This window comes from Salmo trutta, chromosome 7 (assembly GCF_901001165.1).
Source record: "Salmo trutta chromosome 7, fSalTru1.1, whole genome shotgun sequence".
Classification (NCBI taxonomy): domain Eukaryota; kingdom Metazoa; phylum Chordata; class Actinopteri; order Salmoniformes; family Salmonidae; genus Salmo; species Salmo trutta.
This window is the reverse complement of record NC_042963.1, coordinates 46,998,519-47,026,185: the sequence shown is the minus strand read 5'-3', so window position 1 is coordinate 47,026,185 and position 27,667 is coordinate 46,998,519. Positions and strand designations below refer to the sequence as shown.

The 27,667-nt window shown below is 44.6% G+C and overlaps 1 protein-coding gene across 3 annotated transcripts in view; it reads left to right on the top strand.

Annotated features, from left to right (window-relative positions):
• Positions 1-27,667, top strand: part of LOC115197545 (suppressor of tumorigenicity 7 protein homolog) — a 70,796-nt gene that overhangs the window by 41,426 nt on the left and 1,703 nt on the right. For 2 of the 3 annotated variants that reach the window (XM_029759179.1, XM_029759181.1), the window contains 13 exons: positions 4,486-4,568; positions 6,048-6,207; positions 7,197-7,251; positions 8,106-8,221; positions 10,066-10,141; positions 11,726-11,880; positions 12,276-12,373; positions 13,022-13,136; positions 13,538-13,610; positions 13,930-14,032; positions 24,865-25,015; positions 25,211-25,303; positions 26,637-26,779. In XM_029759179.1, the coding sequence (XP_029615039.1) occupies positions 4,486-4,568; positions 6,048-6,207; positions 7,197-7,251; positions 8,106-8,221; positions 10,066-10,141; positions 11,726-11,880; positions 12,276-12,373; positions 13,022-13,136; positions 13,538-13,610; positions 13,930-14,032; positions 24,865-25,015; positions 25,211-25,303; positions 26,637-26,779 (1,421 nt within the window). The remainder of the gene's footprint in view (positions 1-4,485; positions 4,569-6,047; positions 6,208-7,196; positions 7,252-8,105; positions 8,222-10,065; positions 10,142-11,725; positions 11,881-12,275; positions 12,374-13,021; positions 13,137-13,537; positions 13,611-13,929; positions 14,033-24,864; positions 25,016-25,210; positions 25,304-26,636; positions 26,780-27,667) is intronic. The other variant, XM_029759180.1, reaches the window with a different exon arrangement.

The following is a 27,667-nucleotide window of genomic DNA, read 5'->3' as shown; positions in this document are numbered from 1 at the left end:
GGGATTAAAACTGTTACAGCTACACCATACTACCAGGGATGCAGTTGAGCGGGGTTTGTCCTCCTTTACCACCACATCCTTGTATACTACATTACCCACAATCCCACATTGAGGCCGAACCCTCCAACAGATAACAGCAGCCCTGTCCACCTCATTATGAGATGATCTGGTTGTAGTTTGTGGGAGTTCTGTATAGGGCTTTAGCTGAGAAGAGGATAGCTGCAACTCAATGTGTAGACCCGGAGTGTAGACCCGGAGTGTAGACCCGGAGTGTAGACCCGGAGTGTAGACCCGGAGTGTAGACAAGTGGGTGTCAAAAGGAAAGTAATGGGCATGTGGAATGTGGGTGAGTCAAGTGCTCTGCTATAGGTTAGACAGTTTTGATTGAGCTGTGTTTTTTTCTTCTTATTTTATCTTCTGTTTCTTACCACGTAACTACTGTGAGCTTCCGTATTGCTTGAGTTTGGACTTCTGTTTTTAAGCCAGAGGAGAAGTTAGTTGTATTTCAAGGTTAGTTTTACCCAAATAATTGTACATTTTCAGTTCTAAAGTACTGATGATGGGTGTACTCCTGTTTCATGCGTTGTGTGCTTACTGTGACTGTCACTCTGATACTAGGCAGCTACTTCCCATGCCTTTGCCAGACAGTATTGCTTGTCAAGCGGGAACGAAGGGCACTGTGTCCCGGTGTTGTTACTGTTCATGCCCTACCTTTTGACGAAATTGTATGTGCATGTATAATGGTAACATCTAGATGGTTACCAGTATTAGTTAGGGTAAGTGTATCCTATATTAATCAAGTGTATGATAGCTACAGATGCGGTCAAATATATTGGCACCCTTGCACGGTTCACGCTTCCTTCTAAATGTAAATTGAAAAAGCATTTGGTGTTCACCCATGTAGGCCTATTTGTTTGATTTACAACTGCGCAGGACCCCATTTTTCTTTTTTGTAAGTGCAATGGTGTCATAAATGGCACCGGAGGGGATGGCTGCTGTTTTACGGGCCCCTAACCAACTGTAATATTTTGTTTTTGTTTGTAACTTATTTTGTACATAAGAGAGGGTACCAGCAACATTATGACCGAAAAGAGCTTCTGGATAGCAGAACATTGATTACTCACCTCAAACTGGACAAAGATTTTTTTTCTTTAATGATTCCGAAGCGAAGGATATGCTGCTTCTCCGAGACCAGGTCCAAATCCCTGTCATTCGCGTGAAGAAAAGACTGAATACAGGGGGTGGAGATCGGGGTGCCTTGTGAGAATTTGTCGGCGAGTGGGTAACCCGCCTCCCACATCCGTTCTATTGGCCAACGTGCAATCACTGGAGAATAAACTGGATGATCTCCGTTCAAGACTATCCTACCAACGGGACATTAAAAACTGTAATATCTTATGTTTTTCATTTCGTTGCTGAATGACGACACGGATAATATACAGTTGGCTGGGTTTTCCATGCATCGGCAGGACAGAACAGCTACTTCTGGTAAGACGAAGGGTGGGGGTGTGTGTCTATTTGTCAATAACAGCTGGCGCGCGATGTCTAATATTAAAGAAGTCTCGAGGTATTGCTTTGCTGACGTAGAGTACCTCATGATAAGCAGTAGACCATCTACATTTTCCGTAGCCGTCTATTTACCACCACAAACTGATGCTGGCACCTAAGACCGCACTCAACGAGCTGTATAGGGCCATAAGCAAACAAGAAAATGCTCATCCAGAAGCGGCACTCCTAGTGGCCAGGGACTTTAATGCAGGCAAGCTTAAATCCGTTTTACCTCAGACGCATACAAAGCTTACCCTCTATTTGGCAAATCTGACCATAATTCTATCCTCCTGATTCTTGCTTGCAAGCAAAAACTAAAGCCGGAAGTACCAGTGACTCTCTCAATACGGAAGTGGTCTGATGACGTGGATGCTACGCTACAGGACTGTTTTGCTAGCACAGACTGGAATATGTTCCAGGATTCATCCAATAGCATTGAGGAGTATACCACCTCAGTCACCGGCTTCATCAATAACTGCATCGACAACGTCATCCCAACAGTGACAGTACGTACATATCCCAACCAAAAGCCATGGATTACAGGCAACAGTCGCACCAAGCTAAAGGCTAGAGCTGCCGCTTTCAAGGAGCGGGACACCAGTCCGGAAGTGTATAAGAAATCCCTTTATGTTCCGGACGACTGTGTGATCACGTTCTCCGTAGCCAGTGTGAGCAAGACCTTTTAAACAGGTCAACATTCACAAGGCCGTGAAGCCAGACGGATTACCAGGATGTGCACTCAACCCTCTGCAACTGGATCCTGGACTTCCTGACGGGCTGCCCCCAGGTGGTAAGGCTAGGAAACAACACATCTGTCACGATGATCCTCAACACGGGGGCCCCTTAGGGGTGCGTGCTTAGTTCCCTCCTGTACTCCCTGTTCACCCACGACTGCATGGCCGACCACGACTCCAACACCATCATTAAGTTTGCTGACCACAGTGGAGCAGGTTAAGAGCTTCAAGTTCCTTGGTGTCCACATCACCAACAAACTATCATGGTCCAAACACACTAAGACCATTGTGAAGAGGACACAACACCTTTTCTGCCTCACGAGACTGAAAAGATTTGACATGGGTCCCCGATCCTCAAAGTTATACAGCTGGATCATCGAGAGCCTCCTGACTGGTTGCATCCCCACCTGATATGGCAACTGCTCGGCATCTGACCGTAAGGCTCTACAGAGGGTAGTGGGTACGGCCCAGTACATCACTGGGGACAAGATTCCTGCCATCCAGGACCTATATACTAGGTGGTGTCAGAGGAAGGCCCAAAACTTTTCAAAGGCTCCAGACACCCTAGTCATAGACTGTTCTCTTTGCTACCGCACTGCAAGCGTTACCAGAGCGCCAAGTCTGGGTCCCTAAAGCTCCTTAACAGCTTCTACCCCCAAGCCATACGTCTGCTGAACAATTAATCAAATGGTCACCGGGACTATTTACATTGAACTCCCCCCCCCCCCCCCCCTCCCCTCCTAACCTGTGTCCCCCCGAATATTGACTCGATACCGGTACCATCTGTATATAGTCTCGTTATTTTATTTTAAAAATTACTTTAGTTTATTTAGTAAATATTTTCTTAGCTCTATTTCTTGAACAGCATTGTTGGTTAAGGGTTTGTAAGTAAGCATTTCACGGTAAGGTCTACACCAGTTGTATTCAGCATTTCACTGTAAGGTCTACCTGTTGTATTCAGCATTTCACGGTAAGGTCTACACCAGTTGTATTCAGCATTTCACTGTAAGGTCTACACCAGTTGTATTCAGCATTTCACGGTAAGGTCTACACCAGTTGTATTCAGCATTTCACGGTAAGGTCTACACCAGTTGTATTCAGCATTTCACGGTAAGGTCTACACCAGTTGTATTCAGCATTTCACTGTAAGGTCTACACCAGTTGTATTCAGCATTTCACGGTAAGGTCTACACCAGTTGTATTCAGCATTTCACTGTAAGGTCTACACCAGTTGTATTCAGCATTTCACTGTAAGGTCTACACCAGTTGTATTCAGCATTTCACGGTAAGGTCTACCTGTTGTATTCGGCACGTGACAAATGACTATTTTATTTGACCGCATCTGTAGGAGTAAGCATTGTGACGGCGTAACACACAGATGTTTCTTTAAGTGCCTAATGTTTATGCAGAAACAGGAAAGATGCTAATCATTTTTGTATATAACTGAGCTTTCGGTCAGGCGACCTCCATCAGAGCTGACTAAAAGTCCACTGACAGAAAGCGCCGCTATATTAAAATAAATTTGCCTTTGACTGGAAGTGTGTAGAGACCTTTTCCTGTTTCTCCACTTTGCCTTTTGCTTCCTTCATAAATCAGCTTTGGGTGTGCGGTTGATTCAGCCGATTATCTATAGAGATCAGTGGTTCCCAACCTTTTCCGGTACCACCAACTGAATTTCACTCTGCCTGGAGTTTCCCTGAAGTACCCCCTCGTGTGCATTTAACCAGTAGGCCTAAGGTTTAATGAGTTCTCAAGTACCCCCTGTGGATAGGCCAAGTACCCCCAGGGGTCCTCGTACCCCTTGTTGGGAACCACTGGTTTAGCTGATGTAATGCATTATAAATTATGCCTGTACCATGTTTGACTATGATTGTTTTTAGTGTCTCAAAACTAATTTTGAGTGGTCCACAATGTGGTTTGTAAATCTATAATTTGTATCATTGTGGAGTGACACTTAAATACATTTTTCGAACTTTAACCAAGTCAAACCACTGTTGTGATATCCGCTGTTCCGTGTTGCAGGACTTTGGTTGTTCTTGGAGAAACATGTTGCATTAGAATTGTGTATAAAAGCCTTTGAATTCCTGTAATATGGGCTAATGTGGTTGATGCCACTGGGGGTAATCACTGTAGCTCTATTGTTGTTAATGCCATGGTGGTGTGTGTAATACTAACAATGCTGTGTTTGTCTGTGTCTCTACAGTAAGCATGTTTCTGAACACCCTGACCCCCAAATTCTACGTGGCTCTGACGGGGACATCCTCCTTGATATCAGGACTCATACTGGTAAGTTAATGATATTATATTCATATTATGACATTTAGCACATTTATCCAAAGCGACTTAGATCAAATGATTCTATTATATTGACAAGATAGTCGAGTGACCGCTCTAACAATGGAAATGCATGTCCTCAAAGATGGAAGGCAGGTGGGAGGAGGCGAGATCAGGTGGGACCATTCTAGCCAATGAGAGGGCAGATGTACGTGTCAACAACAGGCACAACTGCGATATAAAATTGTCGACTTTGCCAAAATGCCACGTGTCCACTTTTATATAAGTGCTTTCATAACAACCTAACAATTACAGAACTTCTATTCAATCAAATATACCGCACGTAGCAATTACATTTTTGTTGGCCAAATTCAACACGCTCTCATTGACCTCCATACAAAAAGTTAACAGATTTTGGGTGGAGTAAACCCTCTTGCTTTGCCTCTTCCTCTCCGCTTACAGTCCAGTGAGCGCATACATTTGACTATATGATGATATATGCCATTTAGCAGAAGATTTGTATACAAAGCAAGATATTTGCAGTACAGGGAGTGCATAGCCTGCACTACACTTAAGTATTGTGTGATGCCAGTGGGAATTGATCCCCCAACACTGGTGTTGCTATCACCAGGCTCTTACCCACTGAGCCACACAGGACCACCAAGTTGAGCCTCGTGAATCTGTTGTACGGTGAGAGTGAACTGTGCTACAATGGTCTTTCTTCCAATGAAAACTAAAACATAAGAACTACGGTAGCTTTAACTAGCGAACCTCATTCCTCTCTGTGGGTTGGCCAGTTTGTTCAGTTGCCTGGTAACGACGATGAGTCTCATAGGGCTCTTAAGCCTTCATTGTGTCCTATGAATAATTACAGTGGAGATGAGATTATATGTGCCTGGACTGTGATGTGTTAAAATACAGTTGGATTCTTGTTATATTAATTACAGTCAGTTGAGACTAAGATGGTTAGGTAATAGAGCATTACTGTATCAACAGGACTAGAAGTAATGTAGACAAGGCAATACCAGTTGTGGATGACTTTCCAGATACAAACAGTCAAGGTGTGTGTGTGTGTGTGTGTGTGTGTGTGTGTGTGTGTGTGTGTGTGTGTGTGTGTTGAAATAGAGTTGTGTATTGGGCCCTGTCTTGATTAGGCAATGCTAAAAGAACCATGTAAGAAAGTGTGCACATCTTTGTGCAGATGGTTTTAATTTCATATTTTAAGAGCATTAGGGCTCTTCAGAAATGAGAAATCCTGTGCTAGCCTGTGTTACACTTAAAGTGGCTTGATACCAAAAATCAAAGACCCTCTAAGTCGAAGACAGTCCTATCAAACCTACCCAAAGGACATTCAACTAAATCGACACGGCCCTAAAGACCGATTTGTAATAGATCAGTCATACCAATTATACAGTCACATATTGTTTCTCTATGTCCCTGACCCTACTGAATCCTCCCTGAATCAACTGCCTCGTGTCGGTCTCCTGTCAGATATTTGAGTGGTGGTACTTCAGGAAGTACGGTACTTCCTTCATCGAGCAGGTGTCAGTGAGCCACCTGCGCCCTCTGCTGGGTGGCGTGGACAACAGCTCCCCAACCAACTCCAACACCAGTAACGGAGACGCAGACTCCAACCGACAGAGTGTGTCTGGTAAGACTCAGAGATTTACTATATGGGTAGAGCATTCACTACATATATAGAGCATGTACTAGGTATGGAGCATTTACAAACGAGGTAAAGCCTTCAGTGAGCGTTCACCAGAGTGTTTACTGTTAGTGACCCAGCTCCTCAGTGAAGAGAACCTGAGACTCTGTGGTTTACTAAAGCCAGATTGAGTATATTGTTGTCCCCCAAGATGAAATGGGGAGGGGACTGTGGATCTGTCTCCGTCCGTACGTTAGTCCCATGCGATATCTCAGACAGCACTGGGACGATTTAGAGGGAACTTGGGTGAATGATGCGTCTTGCCATAGAGATCTGGCATTTACGTAATGACACTGATTGGCCCGAGGTGGAAACTACAGTAATTAACTTAGATTTGTTAGTCATATCTGATATCCCAAGTGGTGGCGCTGCATCATTTATGGGGGCCGACATGTTTATTGTTGCCTTGTTGGTAGAAGAAAAGACACAGCCCAGCTCATTAACAGATAGAGAATCTGCCTACACATTAGAGCATTTAGGCCTACTACAGACAAATAGAGCATTTAGGCCTACTACAGACAAATAGAGCATTTAGTACCATTGAGTGCTTTATTGTTCGCTCCAACACCAGTGAGAAATCCAGTGTGTTTTTGTTTTCGTTGAGTGAAATGGGATTATCTGAGCTGTGTTGAATCAACACGGCATGATTGGTGAAATTGCTTTAGAATTATTTGCTGTTGTAATCCCTGTGTCTGGGGAAAGGAGGGGGATTTTAAGATGGACTGGCTAGTGATGAAGACCTGTGGATTTGGTATGCAGTCTGGTAGTACTAACCTGAAGCTTATGAAGTTGCCTTACTGTAGTGTAATTTAGTGTAGGAATTTCATGATGTACACTTGATCCCTAACTTGCTCAGGAGTACATTTAGGAGTCTACTTTGTCAGATACGCCTACAAACCATCCCGAACAATGTCTTTCTCCTCTTCTACCCTCAGAATGTAAAGTATGGCGAAATCCACTGAATTTATTTCGAGGGGCGGAATATAACCGGTGAGTCACATGATCCCTTCCTCTCCTCCGTCACTCTCCCTTAAAGTACCCCTGTTTCTCTCCACATCTCCTCCGTGTTCTTCACGCTTTTCCATACTCTGTCCTGTTCTTCCCTCCTTCCCTCTCTCTGTTTCTCTGTTTCTCTGCCCTGCTATGTCCACTCTTGCTCTCTCACCTCGAGAGAGTTGGTAGTAATGGCTGGGTCTGATATGGTGTCAACAGGCTGAGAGAATCTCTGCCTCACCAGGAGCCCATGTTATTAGATCAGTGATGCCTAGTGCCGGCTCCCCTTTTCTCTATTACGTTTCTCTCTCTCCACTTTCATTCTTGATCTCTCTCTAGATCTCTCTCTAGATCTCTCTCTAGATCTCTCTCTAGATCTAGATCTCTCTCTAGATCTGTCTCTAGATCTGTCTCTAGATCTGTCTCTAGATCTGTCTCTAGATCTGTCTCTAGATCTGTCTCTAGATCTGTCTCTAGATCTGTCTCTAGATCTGTCTCTAGATCTCTCTCTCTCTCTAGATCTCTCTCTAGATCTCTCTCTAGATCTGTCTCTAGATCTCTCTCTCTCGAGATCTCTCTCGAGATCTCTCTCGAGATCTCTCTCTCTCTCGAGATCTCTCTCGAGATCTCTCTCTCTCTCTAGATCTCTCTCTCTCTCTCTAGATCTCTCTCTCTCTCTCTAGATCTCTCTCTCTCTCTCTAGATCTCTCTCTCTCTCTCTAGATCTCTCTTTCTAGGTCTCTCTCTCTCTCTCTCTCCCTCTCTAGATCTCTCACTCCCCCCAGACTTTTAGTAGAACCATGAACATTATTTGAACCGTGTGTGTGTGTGTGTGTGTGTGTGTCTACCAGGTATATGTGGGTGACGGGCCGAGAGCCACTCACATATTACGATATGAATCTCTCGGCACAAGACCACCAGACCTTTTTCACATGTGACTCGGACCACCTCCGGCCAGCTGACGCCAGTAAGGAACACGCACACATCACCCAGAGACACTTGCATAAACCCAGACACACACACATCACCCAGAGACACTCGCATCACCCAGAGACACTCACACATACACACAGCACCCAGACACACACACATCACCCAGAGACACTCGCATCACCCAGACACACACACATCACCTAAAGACACTCACACATACACACACATCACCCAGAGACACTCGCATCACACACATACACACACATCACCCAGAGACACTCGCATCACACACACATCACCCAGAGACACTCACACATACACACACATCACCCAGAGACACTCACACATACACACACATCACCCAGAGACACTCGCGACACACACACACACATCACCCAGAGGCACACACACACACACATCACCCAGAGGCACACACACACACACACACACACACATCACCCAGAGACACTCGCATCACCCAGACACACACACACCACCCAGAGACACTCACACATACACACACATCACCCAGAGACACTCGCATCACACACACATCACCCAGAGACACTCGCATCACACACACATCACCCAGAGACACTCGCATCACACACACATCACCCAGAGACACTCGCATCACACACACATCACCCAGAGACACTCGCATCACACACACATCACCCAGAGACACTCACACATACACACACATCACCCAGAGACACTCACACATACACACACATCACCCAGAGACACTCGCGACACACACACACACACACACATCACCCAGAGGCACACACACACACACACACATCACCCAGAGACACTCGCATCACCCAGACACACACACACCACCCAGAGACACTCACACATACACACACATCACCCAGAGACACTCGCATCACACACACATCACCCAGAGACACTCGCATCACACACACATCACCCAGAGACACTCACACATACACACACATCACCCAGAGACACTCGCGACACACACACACACACACACACATCACCCAGAGGCACACACACACACACACACACATCACCCAGAGGCACACACACACACACATCACCCAGAGGCACACACACACACACACACACATCACCCAGAGGCACACACACATCACCCAGAGGCACACACACACACACACATCACCCAGAGACACACACACACACACACACATCACCCAGAGGCACACACACACACACATCACCCAGAGGCACACACACACACACACATCACCCAGAGACACTCGCATCACCCAGACACACACACACCACCCAGAGACACTCGCATCACACACACACCACCCAGAGACACTCGCATCACACACACATCACCCAGAGACACTCGCATCACACACACATCACCCAGAGACACTCACACATACACACACATCACCCAGAGACACTCGCGACACACACACACACACACACACATCACCCAGAGACACACACACACATCACCCAGAGGCACACACACACACACACACATCACCCAGAGGCACACACACACATCACCCAGAGACACACACACATCACCCAGAGGCACACACACACACACACACACATCACCCAGAGACACACACACACACACACATCACCCAGAGACACACACACACACACACACACATCACCCAGAGACACACACACACACACACACACACACACATCACCCAAAGACACACACACACACACACATCACCCAAAGACACACACACAGCACCCAGAGACACACACACACACCCAGCACCCAGAGAGAGACACAGCACACCCTGTCACTCACCCCACCTCCAGGGAGGTGTGATTCATGTTCACAGGTAGTATCGTACCTCTCTGATCTCAATAACACTTACTAATGTGCGTGTGTGTTTTTAGTAATGCAGAAAGCGTGGAGAGAGAGAAACCCACAGGCACGAATCTCTGCTGCACACCAATCCCTGGAGCTAGAGGAGTAAGTAGTTACCTCTTTCACCTACAGAGATGCTGTGTAACATGGTTGGCCTCAGTTCACTCATGCATTACTTGAAAATAACCTATTATTTTTCTGAGGAATCTTCAATGTCTCTTCAACTCTTCCTCAGTTGAGGTTGTATCAACCCCACCTGTATACTGTTGTGTATATACAGCCTGACTATAAAGTGTGAGATACACACATAACATTTTCACTTTTTCTTTCAGGATACATTTTTTAGGGGTCAACAACATCACAACTTATTCTCCTTTGTGCTTAGTGTGTGGTCTTCCCATGTGTCTTCCTCCAGCTACACTACATGACCAAAAGTATGTGGACACCTGCTTGTCAAACATCTCATTCCAAAGTCACGGTCGTTAATATGGAGTTGGTCCCCCTTTTGCTGCCATAACAGCCTCCACTCTTCTGGGAAGGCTTTCCACTAGATGTTGGAACATTGCTGCTGGGACTTGCTTTCATTCAGCCACAAGAGCATTAGTGAGGTCGGGCACTGATGTTTGGCGATTAGGCCTGGCTCACAGTCGGCGTTCCAATTCATCCCAAAGGGATTCGATGGGGATGAGGTCAGGGCTCTGTGCAGGCCAGTCAAGTTGTTCCACACCGATCTCGACAAACCATTTCTGCATGGGCCTCGGTTTGTGCACGGGGGCATTGTCATGCTGAAACAGGAAATGGCCCTTCCCCAAACTGTTGCCACACAGTTGGAAGCAGAGACTCCACTAGAATGTCATTGTATCCTGTAGCGTTAAGATTTCCCTTCACTGGAGCTAAGGGGCCCGAACCATGAAAAACAGCCCCAGACCATTATTCCTCCTCCACCAAACTTTAAAGTTGGCACTATGCAGTTGGGCAGGCTCCTGGCATCCGCCAAACCCAGATTCGTCCTTCGGACTGCCAGAGGGTGAAGCGTGATTCATCACTCCAGAGAACACGTTTCCACTGCTCCAGAGTCCAATGGCGGCAAGCTTTACACCACTCCAGCCATCACTTTGGGGCGGCAGGTAGCCTACTGCTTAGAGCGTTGGGCCAGTAACTGAAAGGTTGCTAGATCGAATCCCCGAACTGACAAGTTAAAAATCTGTCGTTCTGCCCCTGAACAAGGCAGTTAACCCACTGTTCCTAGGCCGTAATTGTAAATAAGAATTTGTTCTTAACGGACATGCCTAGTTAAATAAAGGTACAAAAAAAAATGTAAATGTAAAAAAAGAACAACTTGGTATTCAACAAGCTGACCACTTTACAACTGAGCTGTTGTTGCTTCTAGACGTTTCCACTTCACAATAACAGCTCTTACAGTTTACCACTTCACAATAACAGCACTTACAGTTGACCGGAGCAGCTGACTTGACGAACTGACTTGTTGGAAAGGTGGCATCCTGTCCAACAACATATGGAGATTGCATGGCTGTGTGCTCTATTTTATACATCCGAATCCACTCATTGGAAGGGGTGTCCACATACTTTTGTATATATACTGTATGTTGTCTTCCTCTCCTGTGTCGTCTTCCCCAAAATAATTTTCACTCTTTTCCAACTTATCTTCTCTCTGTCTTGTCCTGTCAGCTGTGCAACAGCGTCCATCCTGCTGGCAGAGGAGGAGGCCACCACCATCGTGGAGGCAGAGAAGCTCTTCAAACAGGCCCTGAAGGCAGGAGAGGGCTGCTACAGACGCAGCCAACAGCTTCAACACCATGGGGCACAGTACGAGGCACAGCACAGTGAGTAGAGTACAAACAAACACAGTCAAACACACACACAGCCAAACATACAGTCAAACATACACACAGTTGAACCTACACACACAGTCAAACACACACACACACACAGACACACAGACACACAGACAGTCAAACTTACACACAGTTGAACCTACACACACACACACACACACACACACACACACACACACACACACACACACACACACACATACAGACAGTCAAACATACACACAGTTGAACCTACAGACACAGTCGAAAGATTACGCATGCACCTGGTTGGAAACACAGACACACACTCTCAAACACTTACATATACGCTAATAAATCTATTAGTGTGTGTGTCCATGTGTGTTATACCAGCTGAAATAACTTTGCTGCGGTGTTTCTCTCAGGAAGGGACACCAATGTTCTGGTTTACATTAAGAGGAGACTTGCTATGTGCTCTAGAAAGCTGGGCCGAACCAGAGAAGCTGTCAAAATGTTGAGAGACGTAAGTACAGTATACACCAAGCTGCCAGGAGGTTACGGACCAATCCCCAATCCTACTGTAGTTCCCACTGAAGTTGAATTGTCTGTTAGGTCAGCATTGATGTCAGGGGGAACTAGGGGGGGACTGTGTGAAAATGTGACTTTAGTAAAAGTTAGGATTTGCCCCATTTTTACATGCCAATGTTTTCAATCACTATACATAAATGTAACAAAAACATGTAACGAAACAACAGTGGCGGCAGGTAGCCTAGCAGTTAAGAGCATTGGGCCAGTAACCGAAAGGTCGCTGGTTTAAATCCCCGAGCCGACTTTGTAAAAAATCTGTCTGTGCCCTTGAGCAAGGCACCTTAATTTCTCCCATATGTCGCTCTGGTTAAGAGTGTCTGCTAAATGACTCAACTGGAAATGTACAGTACATTCTGCAGCCTCAGAACATAGAGGTCTGGGGAAATGGTTGGAGGTAGTCTGGTCCCAGATCTGCTGCTGTCGCGTCATCTCTTGTTGCCATGACAATTTTACAAGACAGAGCGAATAGGTCTGGCACCAGACTAGGTTTGAGGCTGTGGGGACTGGGCGGGGTTACTAAAGTCTGACTGTTGTTTCACTGCCTGTCTGGTATTACATGTAACAACAGTTGTATGTTTTCCAGTTAATGAAGGAGTTCCCTCTCCTCAGTATGTTCAATATCCATGAGAACCTGCTGGAGTCGCTGCTAGAGCTGCAGAACTACGCAGACGTACAGGCCGTACTAGCTAAGTACGACGGTAAGACACACACACCTCTAAGAGTGAAAAAGAGTTAAACGTTAACTGTTGCTCATTGGTCCATGACCAGACATTCAAGAGACACCTATGCAGTACTAACAATGTCACTGTGATTTTATTTCTGGAGATGAGACATAACCAGCCATAGGGGAAGTTTGAATGACAGACATTACATAACAAAAGTCATAAAATACAAATCATTAGATAATAGAAGTCTACATTCAACCATTACCATATGACTTAAAGTAAAGTGAGACTGTATTCTAGTGAAATCCTGTAAACCCTCCAATACCTTCAGTAAAAACCCTTAGGGGCCCTATTCCTTCCCTGTCTAGTGTAAATGTCTTCTAGTTTAGTGGAGGAAAAAGAACACTGTTGATATGTGCTTTGTCTCTCCACAGACATTAGTTTACCCAAATCAGCAACAATATGCTACACAGCAGCCTTGCTCAAAGCCAGGGCGGTATCGGACAAGTGAGTATCCTTTTACTACTGCTACAATGCCACCAAGTGATTCACATACCTGAAGTAGTATTTAAAAGTTAGCCTGGGGCTATTTGTGTGGCAGAGAGAATGATATTGAGTGATTCTGTTTTGAAATGTGTTAGGGCATTTTAAAACACCTTGAGGACCTCTATGTTCTGTATAAGACTGAGAGGATTCCATTTATCTTAGCATAGTAGCCCCTATGACTGCAGGTACACACACACACACACACACTACACTTTCACATACACTCAATGACCCACATTCTTACACACACACACACTGGTGTCCTGTGTTCCCCATGCAGGTTCTCTCCAGAGGCAGCGTCGAGGCGAGGGTTGAGTACAGCAGAGATGAATGCTGTAGAAGCCATACACAGAGCTGTGGAGTTCAACCCACACGTCCCCAAAGTAAGACACAACAATGGAGCAACATACTGAACACTGCTAGTAGCATTACTACAGTGGTTGCTCCACTAAAAGTTTTGTGATTATGCTGCGGGACTTAGAGGTAATGTGTGGTTTAGTATAGTACCCTGCATCACCACTTCATTTCTCCAGACCACCACAAGGGGGGGTTAGAGCACTGATTATGCTTTTGGGTCCTACTGTGTCTCTGACAATGAATGGGTGACATAAACCTAAATAGAAACTGATAATTGTGCACGACTTCAATATTACTTACTAAAACTGTTGTTACACTAAGGTTGTTATTTTATTTTGTTAGGATTATTTAGCTCTTACTGTAATAGTGTAGGCCACTCCCGACCGGTCATATTGTACAGCGCCTGAGTGGTGCAATGGTCTAAGACACCACTACAGATGCTGGTTCAATACCCGTGCCGGCCTCGACTGGGAGACCCATGAGGTTTCTCTCCCTCTAAAAACAGAAATAAATCATTCTAAAAAACAAATTGGCTTTATTTACAAATTAGTAGCAATGTCTTACACCATGTTCAAGAATAGATTTTTTTCTTGCTCATTTTACGTTATTTGAAAACGAAATCATCTCTAAAATATATATTTTTTGAACAAAGCGATTATTAGTAATGTAGAATGATATAAAAGCCTGTTAGATATTCTCACAGATATATTGTTAACCCTGTTATTAGCAGGACAATATATATTGGTCATATTGTTCATGGCTCCTGAGTGGCTCACAATGGGATTGCCTTGCAGTTCTCCAGCTGTATCCACTGAAAGTGCGCAAGGTTCAAGGCACGAGGGCAGGGGGCACGGGATGGGCCGCAGAGCCGCACACAGAAGACCGACCTAGCCCATGGGGAAGAGGAGGGAGGGGGGTGAACCCCCACCCTGCCACACTGGGTAGCACAGAGCAACACTTTAAGGGGCATTGCACTAATAATGGCGCTGACTAGGGAAATGTTCCCGCTGTTCTTAGTGCCAGTCTGCACGTTCAAACTATTAACAATGTAACTAATAATGGCATCTTTATGCTTTTGTTAATAAAATAAGGCTAAAAATACTCTTACAAAATGCCGATGTTTGTTTATTTAGTTATGGATCCATATCCATATGGGAATAAATATCACTGAATTACAGAAATATTGGAACAAAGTTGTCTAATGAATGTAAACAACTTGTTGCTTACTGGAAAATACTCCTTCAAACACACACAGTCACGTTGTACAGCACCATTATGGCTATTAGCAGGTAGCTGGACAATAGACTTGCCTAGAAGGAGGGTAGGGGGAGAATTCTATCAATCAAATGTATTTGAGGTTTAGGTTGGCTGTATCACAACTGGTCGTGATTGGTTGCAATTTCAGTTGTTTAAAGGCACAGTCAACTTAGTGTATGTAAACTTCTGACCCACTGGAATTGTGATACAGTGAATTATAATAGAAATAATCTGTCTGTAAACAATTGTTGGAAAAATTACTTGTCATGCACAAAGTAGATGTCCTAACCGAATTGCCAGAACTATAGTTTGTTAACAAGAAATTTGTGGAGTGGTTGAAAAACGAGTTTTAATGACTCCAAGTGTATGTAAACTTCCGACTTCAACTGTACTACTACTACTACTGTAGCACCACGACGACGACTCCTACTGTAGAACCCGTTACTACTACTACTACTACTGTAGCACTACTACGACAGCGACTCCTACGGTAGAACCCGTTACTACTACTACTACTACTACTACTACTGTAGCACTACTACGACAGCGACTACTACTGTAGAACCTGTTACTACTACTACTACTACGAGTACTACTACTACTACTACTATAGTAGAACCCGTTACTACTACTACTACTACTATAGTAGAACCCGTTACTACTACTACTACTACTACAGAACCCATAACTACTGCTACTTCCATACCACTACTATTACTGTAGCACCACAAACTACAAAGTACTACTACAACTACTACCACTACTACTACTACTACTACTGTAGCACCACTGCTACATCTACTGTAAAACCACTAACTAATACTACTACTGTAGCACTCCTACTATTACTACAAATACTACTACTGTAGTGCTACTACTACTGTAGCACTACCAATACTACTGTAGCACCACTAATTATTACTACTACTACTACTACTACTACTGTAGCACTACTACTACTACTACTACTACTACTACTGTAGCACAACTTACTATTACTACCACTACTACCACTTACTAAACTCAGATATAAGATAAACCACCCACCTGACAGGTGTGGCAGCATATCAAGAAGCTGATTAAACAGCACCTTGTGCTGGGCACAATAAAAGGCCATTCTAAAATGTACAGTTTTGTCACACGACACAATGCCATAGATGTCTCAAGTTTTGAGGGAGCATGCAATTGGCATGATGACTGCAGGAATGTCCACCAGAGCTGTTGCCAGACAATTGAATGTTAATGTCTCTACCATAAGCCGATACGGCTTTTTAGAGAATTTGGCAGAGCGTCCAACCAGCCTCACAACCGCAGACCATGTAAATTCAGCAAAAAAAGAAACGTCCTCTCACTGTCAACTGTGTTTATTTTCATCAAACTTAACGTGTAAATATTTGTATGAACATAAGATTCAACAACTGAGACATAAACTGAACAAGTTCCACAGACATGTGACTAACAGAAATGGAATAATGTGTCCCTGAACAAGGGGGGGGGGGGAACTTAATCAAAAGTAACAGTCAGTATCTGGTGTGGCCACCAGCTGCATTAAGTACTGTAGTGCATCTCCTCCTCATGGACTGCACCAGATTTGCCAGTTCTTGCTGTGAGTTGTTACCCCACACCTCCACCAAGGCACCTGCAAGTTCCCGGACATTTCTGGGGGGAATAGCCCTAGCCCTCACCCTTCAATCCAACAGGTCCCAGACGTGCTCAATGGGATTGAGATTTACATTTACATTTAAGTCATTTAGCAGACGCTCTTATCCAGAGCGACTTACAAATTGGTGCATTCACCTTATGATATCCAGTGGAACAACCACTGGGGGGGGGGTTAGAAGGATTACTTTATCCTATCCTAGGTATTACTTAAAGAGGTGGGGTTTCAGGTGTCTCCGGAAGGTGGTGATTGACTCCGCTGTCCTGGCATCGTGAGGGAGCTTGTTCCACCATTGGGGTGCCAGAGCAGCGAACAGTTTTGACTGGGCTGAGCGGGAACTGTGCTTCCTCAGAGGTAGGGAGGTGAGCTGGCCAGAGGTGGATGAACGCAGTGCCCTTGTTTGGGTGTAGGGCCTGATCAGAGCCTGAAGGTACGGAGGTGCCGTTCCCCTCACAGCTCCGTAGGCAAGCACCATGGTCTTGTAGCGGATGCGAGCTTCAACTGGAAGCCAGTGGAGAGAGCGGAGGAGCGGGGTGACGTGAGAGAACTTGGGAAGGTTGAACACCAGACGGGCTGCGGCGTCTGGATGAGTTGTAGGGGTTTAATGGCACATGCAGGGAGCCCCGCCAACAGCGAGTTGCAGTAATCCAGACGGGAGATGACAAGTGCCTGGATTAGGACCTGCGCCGCTTCCTGTGTAAGGCAGGGTCGTACTCTGCGAATGTTGTAGAGCATGAACCTACAGGATCGGGTCACCGCCTTGATGTTAGCGGAGAACGACAGGGTGTTGTCCAGGGTCATGCCAAGGCTCTTAGCACTCTGGGAGGAGGACACAATGGAGTTGTCAACCGTGATGGCGAGATCATGGAATGGGCAGTCCTTCCCCGGGAGGAAGAGCAGCTCCGTCTTGCTGAGGTTCAGCTTGAGGTGGTGATCCGTCATCCACACTGATATGTCTGCCAGACATGCAGAGATGCGATTCGCCACCTGGTTATCAGAAGGGGGAAAGGAGAAGATGAATTGTGTGTCGTATGCGTAGCAATGATAGGAGAGACCATGTGAGGATATGACAGAGCCAAGTGACTTGGTGTATAGCGAGAATAGGAGAGGGCCTAGAACTGAGCCCTGGGGGACACCAGTGGTGAGAGCACGTGGTGCGGAGACAGATTCTCGCCACGCCACCTGGTAGGAGCAACCTGTCAGGTAGGACGCAATCCAAGAGTGAGCCGCGCCGGAGATGCCCAACTCGGAGAGGGTGGAGAGGAGGATCTGATGGTTCACAGTATCAAAGGCAGCAGATAGGTCTAGAAGGATGAGAGCAGAGGAGAGAGAGTTAGCTTTAGCAGTGCGAAGAGCTTCCGTGACACAGAGAAGAGCAGTCTCAGTTGAATGACCAGTCTTGAAACCTGACTGACTTGGATCAAGAAGGTCATTCTGAGAGAGCTAGCAAGAGAGCTGGCCAAGGACGGCATGCTCAAGAGGTTTAGAGAGAAAAGAAAGAAGGGATACTGGTCTGTAGTTGTTGACATCGGAGTGTAGGTTTTTTGAGAAGGGGTGCAACTCTCGCTCTCTTGAAGACGGAAGGGACGTAGCCAGCGGTCAAGGATGAGTTGGTGAGGTAAGGGAGAAGGTCTCCGGAAATGGTCTGGAGGAGAGAGGAGGGGATAGGGTCAAGCGAGCAGGTTGTTGGGCGGCCAGCCGTCACAAGTCGCAAGATTTCATCTGGGGAGAAAGAGGTCAAAGCATAGGGTAGGGCAATGTGCTCTGGCACCCCAATGGTGGAACAAGCTCCCTCACGACGATAATAAATAAATTAATTAATTAATAAAACAACCTGCTATATATATATATATATATATATATATATATCAATCAATCAATCGGCCGATTTAATCGGGATCGGCTTTTTTTGGTCCTCCAATTATCGGTATCGGCGTTGAAAAATCATAATCGGCCAACCTCTACTACAAATACTACTGTAGCGCTGCTACTACTACTGTAGCGCTGCTACTACTACTGTAGCACTGCTGCTACTACTGCAGCACTGCTGCTACTACTACTACTACTACTACTACTACTACTACTGTAGCACCACTAACAACTACTACTGCAGCCAGTGGTGGAAAAAGTACCCAATTGTCATACTTGAGTAAAAGTAAAGATACCTTAATAGAACATTTCTCAAGTGAAAGTTAGTCACCCAGTAAAATCCTACTTGAGTAAAAGTCTAAAAGCATTTGGTTTTTAATATACTTAAGTATCAAAAGTAAAAGTATAAGTCACTTATAATTCCGTATATTAAGCAAACCAGACGGAACCATAAGGTAAAAGCGGATAGCCAGGGGCACACTCCAACTCTCAGATATCATTTAGAAATGAAGCATGTGTTTAGTGAGTCCGCCAGATCAGAGGCAGTAGGATGACCAGGGATTTTATCTTGATAAATGTGTGAATTAGACCATTTTCCTCTCCTGCTAAGCATTAATAATGTAACGAGTACTTCTGGGTGTCAGGGAAAATGTATGGAGTAAAAAGTACATAATTTTCTTTCCGTATGTAGTGAAGTAAAAGTTGTCAAAAATATAAATATTTAAGTAAAAATACTTGAAAGTATCTTGAAAGATCCCCAAGGTTAAGTACTTTACACCACTGACTACAGAACCACTAGCTACTACTACTACTGCAGCACCACTAACCACTACTACTACTACTACCACTACTACTGCAGCACCACTAACCACCACCACTACTACTACTACTACTACTACTACTACTACTACTGTAGCACTACTGCAGCACCACTAACCACCACCACTACTACTACTACTACTACTGTAGCACTACTGCAGCACCACTAACCACCACTACTACTTCTACTGCAGCACCATTAACTACTACTACTACTGCAGCACCACTAACCACTACTACTACTACTGTAGCACTACTGCAGCACCACTAACCACTACTACTACTACTACTACTACTACTACTACTACTACTACTACTACTATTGTAGCACCACTAACCACTACTACTGTAGCACTACTGCAGCACCACTAACCACTACTACTACTGTAACATTACTGCAGCACCACTAACCACTACTACTGTAGCACTACTGCAGCACCACTAACCACTACTACTACTGTAACATTACTGCAGCACCACTAACCACTACTACTGTAGCACTACTGCAGCACCACTAACCACTACTACTACTGTAACATTACTGCAGCACCACTAACCACTACTACTACCACTACTGCAGCACCAGTTACTACTACTACAGCACCACTAACCACTACTACTACCACTACTACTATTGTAGCACCACTAACCACTACTACTGTAGCACTACTGCAGCACCACTAACCACTACTACTACCACCACTACTACTACTGCAGCACCACTAACTACTACTACTACTACTACTACTATTGTAGCACCACTAACCACTACTACTGTAGCACTACTGCAGCACCACTAACCACTAATACTTCTGCAGCACTACTACTACTACTACTACTGTAGCACTACTGCAGCACCACTAACCACTAATACTTCTGCAGCACTACTACTACTGCTACTACTGTAGCACTACTGCAGCACCACTAACCACTAATACTTCTGCAGCACTACTACTACTACTACTACTACTACTACTACTACTACTATTACTGTAGCACTACTGCAGCACCACTAACCACTACTACTACTACTACTACTACTACTACTACTACTACTACTACTTCTACTACTACTGTAACATTACTGCAGGACCACTAACCACTACTACTACTACTATCGTAGCACCACTAACCACTACTACTGCAGCACCACTAACTACTACTACTACAGCACCACTAACCACTACTACTACTACTATTGTAGCACCACTAACCACTACTACTGTAGCACTACTGCAGCACCACTAACCACTAATACTTCTGCAGCACTACTACTACTACTACTACTACTACTACTACTACTACTACTACTACTACTACTGTAGCACTACTGCAGCACCACTAACCACTAATACTTCTGCAGCACTACTACTACTACTACTACTACTACTACTACTACTACTACTACTACTACTGTAGCACTACTGCAGCACCACTAACCACTACTACTACTACTACTACTACTACTGTAACATTACTGCAGCACCACTAACCACTACCACTACTACTACTACTGCAGCACCACCACCACCACTACTACTACTACTACTACTACTACTACTACTGTAGCACTACTGCAGCACCACTAACCACTACTACTACTACTACTACTACTACTGTAACATTACTGCAGCACCACTAACCACTACCACTACTACTACTACTGCAGCACCACCACCACCACTACTACTACTACTACTACTACTACTACTATTGTAGCACCACTAACCACTACTACTGTAGCACTACTGCAGCACCACTAACTACTATTACTACTACTACTACTACTACTGCAGCACCACTAACCACTACTACTACCACTACTACTATTGTAGCAACACTTACCACTACTACTGTAGCACTACTGCAGCACCACTAACCACTACTACTACCACTACTATTATTACTACTACTACTACTACTATTGTAGCACCACTAACCACTACTACTGTAGCACTACTGCAGCACCACTAACCACTACTACTACCACTACTATTACTACTACTATTGTAGCACCACTAACCACCACTACTGTAGCACTACTGCAGCACCACTAACCACTACTACTACTACTACTACTACTACTACTACTACTACTACTACTACTACTACTACTACTACTACTACTACTACTGCAGCACCACTAACCACTAATACTACTGCAGCACCACTAACTACTACTACTACTACTACTACTACTACTACTACTACTACTACTACTACTACTACTACTACTACTACTACTACTACTACTACTACTTTCAATCACCACCTTCCCGGAGACACCTGACACCCCACCTCTTTAAGGAATACCTGGGATAGGATTAAGTAATCCTTCTACCCCCCCACCCTCCCCCCCAAAAATATATAGATGTACTATTGTAAAGTGGTTGTTCCACTGGATATCATAAGGTGAATGCACCAATTTGTAAGTCGCTCTGGATAAGAGCGTCTGCTAAATGACGTAAATGTACTACTACCAATTTGTAAGTCCCTCTGAATAAGAGTGTCTGCTAAATTATGTAAATGTACTACTACTACTGCAGCACTACTACTACTACTGTAGCACTACTGCAGCACCACTAACCACTACTACTACTGTATCACTACTGAAGCACCACTAATACTACTGCAGCACCAATACTACTGCTGCTGCTGCTACTACTACTACTACTACTACTACTACTACTACTACTACTACTACTGCTGCAGCACCACTAACCACTACTACTACTACAGCAGCACCACTAACCACTACTACTACTACTACTACTACTACTGCAGCAGCACCACTAACTACTACTACTACTACTACTACTACTGCAGCACCACTACTACCACTACTACTGCAGCACCACTTACTACTACTACTACTACTACTGCAGCACCACTAACCACTAATATTACTACTGCAGCACCACTAACTACTACTACTACTGCAGCACCACTAACTACTAACTACTACTACTGCAGCACCACTACTACTACTACTACTACTACTACTACTACTACTACTACTACTACTACTACTACTACTACTACTACTACTACTACTACTGCAGCACCACTGCTACTACTACTACTACTACTACTACTACTACTGCAGCACCACTAACTACTACTGCAGTACCACTAACCACTAACTACTACTGCAGCACCACTAACTACTACTACTACTACTACTACTACTGCAGCACCACTACTACTACTGCAGCACCACTACTACTACTGCAGCACCACTACTACTACTGCAGCACCACTAACCAATATTACTACTGCAGCACCACTACTACTACTGCAGCACCACTAACCACTATTACTACTACTACTACTGCAGCACCACTAACTACTACTACAACTACTACTGCAGCACCACTAACTACTACTACTACTACTACTACTACTACTACTACTACTACTACTACTACTACTACTACTACTACTACTACTACTACTGCAGCACCACTACTACTACTGCAGCACCACTAACCAATATTACTACTGCAGCACCACTACTACTACTGCAGCACCACTAACCACTATTACTACTACTACTACTGCAGCACCACTAACTACTACTACAACTACTACTGCAGCACCACTAACTACTACTACTACTACTAGCACCACTAACTACTACTACTACTACTACTACTACTACTACTACTACTACTACTGCAGCACCACTAACCACTACTACTACCACTACTACTATTGTAGCAACACTTACCACTACTACTGTAGCACTACTGCAGCACCACTAACCACTACTACTACCACTACTATTACTACTACTACTACTACTATTGTAGCACCACTAACCACTACTACTACCACTACTATTACTACTACTATTGTAGCACCACTAACCACCACTACTGTAGCACTACTGCAGCACCACTAACCACCACTACTACTACTACTACTACTACTACTACTACTACTACTACTACTACTACTACTATTGTAGCAACACTTACCACTACTACTGTAGCACTACTGCAGCACCACTAACCACTACTACTACCACTACTATTACTACTACTACTACTACTACTATTGTAGCACCACTAACCACTACTACTGTAGCACTACTGCAGCACCACTAACCACTACTACTACCACTACTATTACTACTACTATTGTAGCACCACTAACCACCACTACTGTAGCACTACTGCAGCACCACTAACCACTACTACTACTACTACTACTACTACTACTGCAGCAGCACCACTAACCACTACTACTACTACTACTACTACTACTGCAGCACCACTAACCACTACTACTGCAGCATCACTACTACCACTACTACTACTACTACTACTACTGCAGCACCACTAACCACTAATATTACTACTGCAGCACCACTAACTACTACTACTACTGCAGCACCACTAACTACTAACTACTACTACTGCAGCACCACTACTACTACTACTACTACTACTACTACTACTGCAGCACCACTGCTACTGCTGCTACTACTACTACTACTACTACTACTACTACTACTACTACTACTACTACTGCAGCACCACTGCTACTACTACTACTACTACTACTACTACTACTACTACTACTACTACTGCTACTACTACTACTACTACTACTACTGCAGCACCACTGCTACTACTACTACTACTACTACTACTACTACTACTACTACTACTACTACTACTGCAGCACCACTGCTGCTGCTACTACTACTACTACTACTACTACTACTACTACTACTACTACTACTGCAGCACCACTAACTACTACTGCAGTACCACTAACCACTAACTACTACTGCAGCACCACTAACTACTACTACTACTACTACTACTACTACTACTACTACTACTACTACTACTACTACTGCAGCACCACTACTACTACTGCAGCACCACTAACCAATATTACTACTGCAGCACCACTACTACTACTGCAGCACCACTAACTACTACTACAACTACTACTGCAGCACCACTAACTACTTCTACTACTACTACTACTACTACTACTACTACTGCAGCACCACTAACTACTACTACTACTACTACTACTACTACTACTACTACTGCAGCACCACTAACTACTACTACTGCAGCACCACTAACAACTACTACAACGCTTATAATGGTGCTACTTGAATGCTGATCGTTCTCCTGGTTGTAAAATAACTGGTATAACGTTGCATTAAAAAGTATGTTTCTGTTGTACATTTTATATTGTCCTTACTGACTCTGTCCTTCTCTTCCATAGTACCTGTTAGAAATGAAAAGTTTAATACTGCCCCCAGAGCACATTCTGAAGCGAGGGGACAGTGAGGCCATAGCCTACGCCTTCTTTCACCTGCAGCACTGGAAGAGGGTGGAGGGGGCCCTTAACCTGCTCCACTGTACCTGGGAGGGCAGTGAGTAACACACACATCATCCGCTTTACCTCATACGCCATAACTTCATTGTGTTACACATTGCCTTTACTCTGTAACACACACATGCACACATTTTCAGGTTTTTCTAATGGTACACTACAATTCTGAGCTGAACATGAAACCTTTGTACCTGACTGAACCTATTCTGACTGCTGTGTCCTCTTTCGTCCCCAGCTTTTAGAATGATCCCCTACCCTCTGGAGAAAGGACACCTCTTCTACCCATACCCCATCTGCACAGAGACTGCAGACAGAGAGCTGCTACCAAGTAAGAGACGCTCTGGATTCATCTGTGTGTGCAGTGTGTTGACTCTCTGTATTTCTCTCATGTGGAAGCAGTGTTTTGTGAGGTGTCTGTGTACAAATGAAATATTATTTGTTACATGCTTGGTAAACATCAGGTGTAGACTATCAGTGAAATGCTTACTGACGGCCCTTCCCAACAATGCAGAGAGAAACAAATTTAATAGGAATTAATACACAAATGATTAATGATAACTTGGCAACGATGAATCGGAAAGTATTCAGACCCTTTACTTATTCCACGTTTTGTTACATTACAGCATTATGCTAAAATATATATTGTTTTTTCCTCCTTAATCTACACATAATACCCCATAATGACAAAGAAAAAACAGGTTTTTAGAAATGTTTGTAAAGTTATTAAAATAAAAAAACGGACATTTACATAAGTATTCAGACCCTTTATTCAGTACTTTGTTGAAGCACCTTTGGCAGCGATTACAGCCTCGAGTTTTCTTGGGTATGACGCTACAAGCTTGGCACACCTGTATTTGGGGAGTTTCTCCCATTCTTCTCTGCAGATCCCCTCAAGCGCTGTCAGGTTGGATAGGGAGCGTCGCTGCACAGCTACTTTCAGGTCTCTTCAGAGATGTTCGATCGGGTTCAAGTCTGGGCTCTGCCTGGGCCACTCAAGGACATTCAGAGACTTGTCCCGAAGCCACTCCTGTGTTGTCTTGGCTGTGGGCTTGGGGTCGTTGTCCTGTTGGAAGGTGAACCTTCACCCCAGTCTGAGGTCCTGAGCTCTCTAAAGCATGGAGGCCACTGTGTTCTCGGGGGCCTTCAATGCTGCAGACATTTTTTTGGTAACCTTCCCCAGATCTGTGCCTCGACACAATCCTGTCTCAGAGCTCTACGGACAATTCCTTCAACCTGATGGCTTGGTTTTTACTCTGACATGCACTGTCAACTGTGGGCCCTTATATAGACAGGTGTGTGCCTTTCCAAATCATGTCTCAATTTAGTCTCATAGCAAAGGGTCTGAATACTTATGTAAATAAGGTATTTCAGTTTTTTTTAAATTATTGATACTTTTGCAAAAATGTCTAAACCTGTTTTCGCTTTGTCATTATGCGGTATTGTGTGTAGATTGATGAGAAGGAAAAAAATATTTAATCTATTATAGAATACGGCTGTAACGTAACAAAATGTGGAAAAAGTCAAGGGGGTCTGAATACTTTCCGAATGCACTGGACACAATGGTACCAGTACCGAGTCAATGTTCAGGGGTATGAGATAATACTGTGTGTGTGTGAATAAAGTATGTACAGTGTGTTAATGCTCTCTATCTCATGGGGAAGCAGTGTTTCATGAGGTGTCGGTGTATCCTAAGAAGGAGCTGCCGTTCTTCATCCTTTTCACGGCTGGTCTCTGCTCCTTCACCGCCATGCTGGCCCTGCTAACACACCAGTTCCCCGAGCTCATGGGAGTCTTCGCTAAAGCGGTGAGTCTCCTTCACCGGTCGCTTTCACACTCGCACACATACCAGTTCCCTTTGTAAGCCAAGTCCCCATCCCCAATAAGGTTATTTGCATTCAGATTCTTCATAAGGTGGCCATTCATTTTGTTTCGTTCTTCTGAAATGTCCTGTACAGAGGTTGTCATTGGGCCATTTATGTTTTGACTATAACAACCATAGATTTGCTTTTATCTGAAGTCTGGATGACAGGAGACTAGGAAAGCTCTATACAAGTTGATGCAAGGTCCTATATCAATGCAAGTTCTTGTAGATCAGTGGTGATGCAGGGAAGGAAATACGTAAAGGAAGCAGCCTCAAACTGTTGAATCCAACCCCTAGAACCTACACAGGCCCTCTCCTATCTACCGGTGGAGGGCATTCTCCTCGCCGTGATGTTCTTCCTCAGCAGGCCTGTGCTGTCTGTGGTGCCACTCCCCTGGAATGTGTGTGAGCTCATCTCTCTGCTCCTGGTGTGACTCTTATCAGCAGCTACCATCTCCTCTGCAGGGGCTTGCTCTGCTCTGTTCTGACCCTGCACTGGTTTAGTTGGGTGCTGATGACACACAAACTTTACATACTTTACTTGAATCCACAAATCACATTACAGTCGAGAATGATTCAAACATATCAAAGGTCACGGATATCTGGTCATAGAAAGCACCTTCACCATGAAGCTAGGCTGCCCATGACCGCTACAATGGCGCAGTACCTCGCTAGCTGCTTTGCCTTTGTCCTATGTAGCCCTGCAATCTGAAGGCCACGTCCTGTCAGCCTATGTTTCCACTCATAACCAAGGCTGTTTAGGCGTGACAAGGGGCTTAGCAGCAAAGGTATGCTTCATGTAGGTGTCAAAGCAACCTACTTCCAAATTAG